Source organism: Polyodon spathula, chromosome 40 (assembly GCF_017654505.1).
Source record: "Polyodon spathula isolate WHYD16114869_AA chromosome 40, ASM1765450v1, whole genome shotgun sequence".
NCBI classification, from domain to species: Eukaryota; Metazoa; Chordata; class Actinopteri; order Acipenseriformes; family Polyodontidae; genus Polyodon; species Polyodon spathula.
Window position 1 is genome coordinate 1,577,198 of NC_054573.1, and position 9,129 is coordinate 1,586,326.

The 9,129-nt window shown below is 41.7% G+C and overlaps 1 protein-coding gene across 2 annotated transcripts in view; it reads left to right on the plus strand.

Annotated features, from left to right (window-relative positions):
* LOC121305002 (spectrin beta chain, non-erythrocytic 4-like) overlaps window positions 1-5,886 on the plus strand; it is a 48,620-nt gene extending 42,734 nt beyond the window's left edge. Inside the window, exons 29-36 of one of the 2 annotated variants that reach the window (XM_041236468.1) lie at window positions 58-142; window positions 285-481; window positions 904-1,619; window positions 2,017-2,089; window positions 2,725-2,999; window positions 3,819-3,986; window positions 4,252-4,294; window positions 4,540-5,886. In XM_041236468.1, coding sequence (XP_041092402.1) covers window positions 58-142; window positions 285-481; window positions 904-1,619; window positions 2,017-2,089; window positions 2,725-2,999; window positions 3,819-3,986; window positions 4,252-4,294; window positions 4,540-4,698 — 1,716 coding nt within the window. In that variant the 3' untranslated portion in view covers window positions 4,699-5,886. The remainder of the gene's footprint in view (window positions 1-57; window positions 143-284; window positions 482-903; window positions 1,620-2,016; window positions 2,090-2,724; window positions 3,000-3,818; window positions 3,987-4,251; window positions 4,295-4,539) is intronic. The other variant, XM_041236469.1, reaches the window with a different exon arrangement.
* The last annotated feature ends 3,243 nt before the right edge of the window (window positions 5,887-9,129 follow it).

Here is a 9,129-nt window from a genome sequence, read left to right on the forward strand (position 1 = left end):
AGGAACAAAGGAAATAGCTTTCAGTGCAAATGTCTCGAAATCTCTCTTTTTATCCAGATTAAGGAGAAACTGGAGAAGGTGATCGCAAAGCAGAAAGAACTGTCGGAGAAATGGGACAAGCATTGGGAATGGCTACAGCACAGTGAGTCCGTTCGCACACTAACTTCCAAATCAAGTTGTACAATCTTTTTTTTTTTTTTCACAATGGCCTATTCCACGATGGTATTCTTGAGATTCCTCATTTCTATTGCCTCAGTCTGTGATTTCCCTCTTTCCTTTTGCAGTGCTGGAGGTGCACCAGTTTGCCCAGGAAGCTGTGGTAGCGGACGCCTGGCTCACCGCCCAGGAGCCCTTCATCAAGAGCCAGGAGCTGGGCAGCAGCGTGGACGAGGTGGAGCAGCTCATCCGCCGGCACGAAGCCTTCCGCAAAGCAGCTGCAACCTGGGAGGAGAGGTTCAGTTCACTGAGGAGACTTACCTCGGTACGAGGGATGGCCGCCTGTCCAGACCAGTGCTTCCCAAACTGGGGTCCGCAAACCTTTCCCCAGGAAATTCTGGAAATTTATATATATTGTGGGTGGTTTTATTGTGTTAGGAAGATCTGATTGCCCCATCCCTGTGAGAGCTAGTAAACAAAACATAATCATTCGTTTGTTAATGGTCGGTGATTAAGACAACTCATTAGTGAACAGGACACTCCTGTTGGAATGGAAATAAGGCTCCCATTGCATAACAGTTTGATCCACTCCTGGTTTTACTAGGAGTCTAATACTCGCCTGAGCTTGTTACCTAACACTCTGGCTAATCAAGCTCCTTAGTAAAACTTTGAATGGGGGGAGACTGAAATGTGTCCTTGAAGGATTATGGTACCATTAAATCGGTTTTAAAACTGTTTTCTTCATAGCTGGAGAAGTTGAAAGCCGAGCAGAGTAAGCTGCCCCCGACGCCGATGCTGGGTCGAAAGGTCTTCTTGGACCCCCAGGAGGCTGGCCCAGCTTGGACCCCTTCCTCGGTCATGAGACAGACTATCTACGAGCAGGTCGAACCCAAAACCGAGAGGCATCCAGAAATCACCTCCTCTTCCGTCAAGAAGTTGGGGACCACCGCAGCGTCCTCCTACACACCGGTGATGAATGGGACAAAATATGGGAGCCTGGACCCCCGAAACGAACCAAAGATAGTCTATGTTCATCAGGAGCTGAAACCAGAGCGTCTGCTGCCCAAGATCGACCACTTGGCAGACTGCGTCCAGCCCGCTTTGGAAATCAAGAGACTAGAAAGAGAAAGGCAAGAACAGAGACTGACTAACCCTCACCGGGAGGGGGCTCAAGAGCTGGTCAACGGGACCCAGGAGCACGCAGGCGTAAATGCAAGCCGATCAGATCTGCAGACGGAGAAGAAGAGGCAGGAGAGACAGACTTCTAGTGACCAGGAGATCCGGGCCAGGAGAGACGAGCTGCCTCAGGAGAGGAGGAGGCGCGACCGGAGGCTGGAGAGGCAGTCGTCTAGCGACGAGGACGTCCCGCCACGGAAGGAGGATCTGCGTCGGGAGAGGCACGAACGCAAGATGGAAAGACAAGAGTCCAGCGAACAGGATCGCTCTGAGAAGCGGACAGGAGGGTGAGTCTTCACGGAGGACTTCCATGACTTTCTCTGTGAACTGAAGCTGTGTGCCGGGAGAGATCTGATCCCAACTAGACAGTTTTTGTGACATGTGTACATCACGCTTACAATTTGTAATACTTCTAGATAAGCGGTCATCCAAACTGGAATGGGATTTGGTATGAGTGTATGTATAGCACATTTAAAATCTGGAATACTGTGAACGGGAAATATTTGCGGCAACTTCATTTAGCGGGTGTCTCACTATAGACAAATATCTTTGCATGTAAACGATACATATACGGAATATAAACTGAATTGTGCAATTATGCATGTATAATTTACAGTTTTTTTTAACAAAAGTGAAATTACTCAATATTTCTTGCTTGGCTTGACGTTTTCATTCGGATTGCAGGGAGAAGCGGTCAACTCTAGCCGACATTGTGGAACAGCTGCAGGAGAGAGATCAGTCCCAGGCTGCAGCTCAGGTGAGCTGCCTGTATTGCAAAGCAAGCCAGTGTAACAGGGTGACGTGTTACATGTGTGGGTAATCACTGGAAAATACTGACAGACACAGAGCATTGGTGTTTTAATTTCAACACAGTGCTGACACTAGGGTACCAGCAATGGTAGAAATAAAAGTTTTCACATAAAATGATGAGCGCTCTAGAAGGAACGTTCCACTCCAGGAACCTACTACTCTGCGGTAACCCTCTCTATACTGTTTTGGAATCCACATCCCCTAAACTGACCTACTTCTGTTCTGTTGCTCCCAAAGTCCCGCCTCCCAGCGACTCTGGGGCATTCCGACGGTCCTGGCTGGGCAATCGCCTTCACAGGCCTCGTCTTGCAGTTAAAAGGCTCCGTGGTCGTTGTTCCCGCAGAGTATATATGCTATGTATATATATATATATATGTTTGTATGTATGTCGCTAATCCAGAACCTGGTAGTCCTGTCAGATCTATCATACACTTCATATTGAATGCTGGTAGCAGCTGTAGAAACTGCATTTCCATGCAGGTTAATTGAAATATTACAGCAAACGCCAACACTCACATCCCAAATACACGTGTCCAAAGTTAACCAAAGTATGTGGTTTTTTGGGGGGTTTTTTGGGCCTAGGTCCGAGAGAGGGACCCTGGACCTCGCCTCCACAATGGGCTGCCGGAGCGCACTCCTAGACCAGACCGCCCACGAGCCAGGGACCGACCCAAACCTCGTAGGAGACCCCGACCCAAAGACCCCAGCGCCTCTCTTGGAGAGGCCCGGCGGTCGCGCTCAGCCCCGGCCCAGAGCACCTGCTCCGCTCCCCCTGCTCCCCCTTCTCACACAGCCCAGAAGGAGGGCTGCATGTTCCGCAAGCAAGACGTGGAGATCGAAAAGAAATCCTCAAACAGGTAGGCCTCAAAGCCTGAACTCCCAGACTGTGCCAAACAACTGTCAACAAACAGGATGTGGCAAGGATGGCCATTTCTGGTCCACTCTGGGGTAAAAACATGGATGGGAATAAGACTGGATCCATTCCTGGTTTTACTATGAGCTTAATAATAAGACACACCTGAGCTTGTTGCCTAGACATACTGGGGCTAATCAAGCTGGTAGTAAAGCCCGGAGCAGGTGAAACTACTCTGCAATGGGTCTTATTTCCATCCCTGAAAAAATGAGGAGGTAAAATTAACACACACTTTAGGACAGGGCTGTCCAACCAATAGTCACTTAGTTCAGGAACGTGGCCCCTTTGATCTATCGTTTGATTTTTTTCGTCTTTTGTAGAAGTACTGTCAAAATGCTGATAAAGTGGTATTGTGCTTACAAGATCACAAATCCACTGAAGCTCATCTCTTCATATCGATCTCTTTTTATAAATGTCTTTTCTACTATCCAGTCGGCTATTTAGTTTTAGCAAACGAAACGTATGTTTTTTTGTTTTGTTTTTCATTTTTTTTACCCCACATTACTAGCAATACATATTTATTTTTTGGGGGGTCCTTGAGATCTTCCTGGTTGTCAGTGCGGCTCTTCTAACCAACATGGTTGGAGAACTCAGGGATTGGCTACAGGTTCACAGTACACAAGATGCAAATGCTGTTTAAATCGATTTTTAGTCCATCCCTCGTAGAGTACTCGTATAATTCCGAGTGGCTCTGTTGCAGGCTTCTTGAGTCCACTCTGGAGCACACTGTCCTGTACGTCACATCCTCTTCCTTACCTTGTAGGTCCTGGGTAAACCTGTACTGCATTGTGACAAACGGAGAGATGGGCTTCTATAAAGACGCCAAGAACACCACGACTACCTTCAATGGGGAGCCAATCATCAGCCTGAACAACTGCATCTGCGACGTGGCCAACGGATACAAGAAGAAGAAGAACGTCTTCAAACTCAAGTAAGGAGGCAGGAGCTGTGCTAAACCTGGGCTTGCCTGCTCAATCAAAGTGTGCTAAATAGCAGTGAAGGTTAACAGGGGTCCCCTGAGTAGCTCGTCTGGTAGAAGCACGGCTATGTCAGGGGAGCGCAGGTTCATATCCTGGCTGTGTGAAGTGGCCGATCTTGGTTGGGGATTCTGCAGGGAGCATTGAATTGCCATTGGTGCACCTGCATGTTAGGGAGGCATATATCATATCATTTTTTTCCATTTTTTTTTTCTCTAGGACAGTGGAAGGAAGCGAGTTCTTTTTCCACACTAGAGACGAGGTGAGCACCCAGCGGAAACACAAACAACATATTAAAATACGTACAGCGTGATATTTCATAATTCAATAACGCAAGAGCTTGGTTAATGCAGGCCACGTACTTTACTATGCAAGGGCTCGGATTCATTGTCCACAGGCAGCAGGAATGCTGTATTGAACTGGGGGTTTGGAGGGGGATATCAAACAGCTAAGAGGTCCCAAATGATAAAACGTGTTTTTGTTGCATTTCTTTATTTGCCTCAACAGACGGATCTCAAGAACTGGGTCGAGACGATAACGACTGCCATCTCGGAGCACGAGGAGATTGCGAAATGGGCCCAGACCCAGCCTACTACCTCTTCGACGGACGAATCGCGGAAGACCGCGGAGGAGAGGCGCCTAAGTGTCTCGTCCAAGAAGAAATGAGCGGGGAGCAAGATGAGTGGTTCCCCTTCTCACGGGACAGTCCCGCGCTCAATCTTCCCCATGTGCACCCACACACGTGTGTGTATGTGTTCCTCTCTCTCTCTCCCTGTCTCTCGCGGGGGGTAGCAGTAAAGAGCCTAGGACAAGACACGGCACCAACTCTTAGACACTGATGCTCCAAACTTCTGTAGCTAAACGTCTGTTTGAAATTATTTGCGTAAAACACGTCAAAGATGCATGAGCTCTGCTGTGACAGGTTACCAATACGTTACAAAAATGAATAAACACAAACCGCGTCAATTTGAACGCTTACTTAAATGCAAGCAGAATACTTTGAGTTTAAATGATATGTTTATTTACCAACAGCTGTGGTTTTTAGTTATCTTTTGGGGGCGTAAAACACCTAGTGTTTCTGGCTCTTCTGCACAATGTGATTTAATTTATTAATGCATAATTAATCAAATGTAATTTATTAATGCATAATAAATTCAATTTCCTACACTTTAAATGTGTATTCAGTTTAAACCCTGTAAACTTTAAGAACGGATCAATCAAAATTGTGAGGTATTGAGCCAGGTGCTTTGATAACTACCACTAAGACCACTAACTACCTTCACGCTTTTAGGCATCCAGCATTGCGCTATGTTAGTTTTGATCAAATGCATGGGAGCACTAAAATGACAACAGAGACGCACACAGATGACAAACACCTCGCTTGGAACTGTGGGATTTGTAGTAAAACGAGCACCGATTTGTAGTTTTACACGAGACTTCCTGCATAGCTGCTTGTTATGAAGTCTCTATATGGCGTAATGCAGGGTGGAACTAGCCTCAGAATGATTGCTACAATGTAAAACCGAATTTCTTCTTCTGTATGTTTCCTTGAACATATGTTTTCCTTTCTATAACGAGGTAATTAAACCTCTGCTGGTAAACTCTAAAGATTTCCATCAGATGAGTAGTGAGCACTGAAGCTAAATTCAAACTTACACTGGTGAAGGGCTAGAGAATGAAGCTATCTGCAATTGCAAATTCTCCCCAGTTTTTGCGTTTGGGAGGATGGCTTTTGAAGCTAGGAGTCTTTGAGCAAGAGGGTTAGGTTAGCATCAGTGCACCGTTTCCTCAGTCGAACAGCAAAGAAGACCAATTCTGAACTGGAGAAAACAATGTGATTTCAAGTTAGCATAGAACGAAAGTGTCGGGGGGGGGGGGGGGGGGGGTTGTCCCGGAGTGTCTCCCTAGGTAAAAGCACAGCCCCGTGGTGTGCAGGGTGAGTCATACAGCCAGAGGAGCCAATCTTCCCTGGGAAGTCCGAAGTATGCATCGCATTGGCGCTGGCACGGTTGTGGGATCTGAGGACGCCCACTGAACCTTCAGTTCTCCAGAGCTGGGTAAGGAATTGCTGCAGTGATTGGAGGGGGAAAAAAAAATCAAGCATTCTAAATTTATTAAAAAAATAATAATAAAGAAGGAATGGACAAATAAGGCACTTGAGTGCAATTTAAAACCAGCTAATGCCTGCGACTCATGGATCTAAGAGCTTCACTGTCTAGAGTTGGGCAGTGCCTGTTTTCTTTCTATAAGAGAGAGTCTGAGTCTTCAAAAAATAGAGAGATCCTAATTCTCTATGTGTACAGAACTCATATCAGGACACCACTTCTAAGCCATCAACTTTTATTGGAAATGCATCTATTTTCATTTGATAAGGAAATAATTTGCTGCTTGTCCTATATATATATATATATATATATATATATATATATATATATAATATATAGATATATATATACCACACATAGTGTGCAAAACTTGCTGCACATATAATATGGCAAAGCTGTACTGATCTACAAACAGTTTGTGAAACGCATACTGCAGTTCTAAGAGAATACTGTAATTTTGAGTACGTCACACGCAAAGGATATTTTCTTTATGAATCTTTACAGTATACGCAATGAACAGGGGATGTGTTACGCGCCAGATCATTATAAAACGTTATATTACATAAATTAAAATGGGGGGAAGAAATGGTGCAGACGTGCATGGAATTCACAGGTGTACATTACATTCTAACAATTACGAGACTTCTCTTGCACTATTGCACAGCACAGCTAATATTTGGAATGGTATATATATATATATATATATATATATATATATATATATATATATATATATAGAGAGAGAGAGAGAGAGAGAGAGAGAGAGAGAGAGAGAGAGAGAGAGAGAGAGAGAGAGAGAGAGAGAGAGAGAGAGAGAGAGAGAGAGAGAGAGAGAGAGAGAGAGAGAGAGAGGAGATATATATATATATATATATATATATATATACAGTCGCCGGGTATGCTTATCGTGTACTCAGATTTCTTTTACAAAAAGCTTTGAAGAGTTGGCCAGGAACATAAATCTCAAGATATGTATCAATTTTAGGCTTCAGCGTCTCCTTACTTTATATTGAGGCGTCATAAAAGCATCTGAAAGGCTGTATTTGTAGAATTAACAGCTACACGCAGACTTTGCGGTTAACAAAATTTGATGTAAGTTATCATCACATTATAGTTCAAGAGAACATTGAAGAGGTGAGACGCCAGTTAAACATGCTTCAAAAAATTACAAAGTAGCCTTGGCACTTAATGGGTTAATAGCATAGAAGGAAGCTGAGCTGATGTTGAAACTGTAACTTGTGTTCTTTTAAGTAATGTAACGTGAGCCACCAGCCCCTTCACTTAGTCTGTAAATAACAGACCACCACACACAGCCAACTAACAATATTGAAAATACATTCTCCACAAATTCATGCCTAAAGCAAATGATACATCCATAATAAGGGTTGGTCTTTTTTTTTTTTTTTTTTTACGTTTGAAAATAATAATAATAATAATAATAATAATAATAATAATAATAATAATAATAATAATAATAATAATAAATTAAAATCCTTTGTTTTATAATGTTGGTGAAAAGAATATTTTTTTACACAGTATTTGTTATGTAGTAGAACCACTTTTTCTTTAAAAATGTGTCATAAGACAATACATCAATAATAAGGACATAACTTTATTATTCCTTCTGTATTGATAACTGAATAATAATATATATATATATATATATATATATATATATATATATATATATATATATATATATATATATATATATACTATATGTGTGTTATGCCATTTTTATTTGCACTACACGCGCACTCCATTGCACAGTGCTGATACCTGCTGCGTAACTCTGTAGCAGGGTCGAGATGTGACTGAGGTACCATTGTATATTAGACATACACCGCAAGCATATTCAACAGTAGTTATGAGCATTAATTCCACTATTCAATCACGTTTTCCAGAAGATCGTGCTGAATGCTAGCACTTAGGCTCTAGGCTGGTTGATTAGCGCCATAGGCAATAATAAATTCGTTTTTCTTGGTCGAATACCCAAAGACATACGCATTATTATGATTAGGCAGCACACCTGAAGTCTCGTTGACGTCACCCCAGGTGGTAAGCTGTAATTCTGATTTCTGCCACCAGATGTCAGGGTAACCAAAATATCGACAAACAGTATTTTATTATTATTTATTTATTTTAATAGGATTAAAATATTACTGTTCTGTTTTGCTTGCTAGAACAGAGCTTAAAGATTTAATTTGCACCCTCCTATACTATAGCTGTTCGAATGTGCTGTATACCTATTTAACCCATAGTCCAAGCAAGTTTAAGATTAAGATAGAAGATTAAGCAAAAACAAACAAACAAACAACAAAAAAAACGATTGATTAGTTTGTCTCTATATATTTATATATATATATATATATATATATATATATATATATATATATATATATATATATATATATATATATATTTGTACCGGTTACCGGTTTCAATTTTGGTTGAGCCGTTTAAAATAAACACTTTTTTGATTTTTGATCCCCCTCCCAAAAAAAAGAATCTGGTTATTTTAACGAATCTCTGCAACTGCCCCCTGCTACACAGCGACCAAGTACAACCCGCTGATGTGTTGCAAAGCGCAAACGCTTGTTATTGCTTAAAATATTTTCTGTAAACGATTCTTTTTTTTCTCCTATAAACATAAAACAAAAATTGCGATTTTAACAAATGTTATGTTTATTTGTAAAATAAATACATAAATAAATAAACACCCACTGTATATATGTATATATATATATATATATATATATATATATATATATATATATATATTGAAGTTGCATGCTGTAGTATGTACTCCCTACAAATTAAACAGCTGTGCATGGTTTTTAACAAACAAACAAACAAACAAAATGGTTTTATCACTCAGCTATACAATCACTACAGTTATCTGGTTGGGGTTAAACATGTTAGTAATTGGAAATAAGATTGACTGACAAACCAATGTATAAAATAATACAAACCTGCAACCAGAACTTGCCAT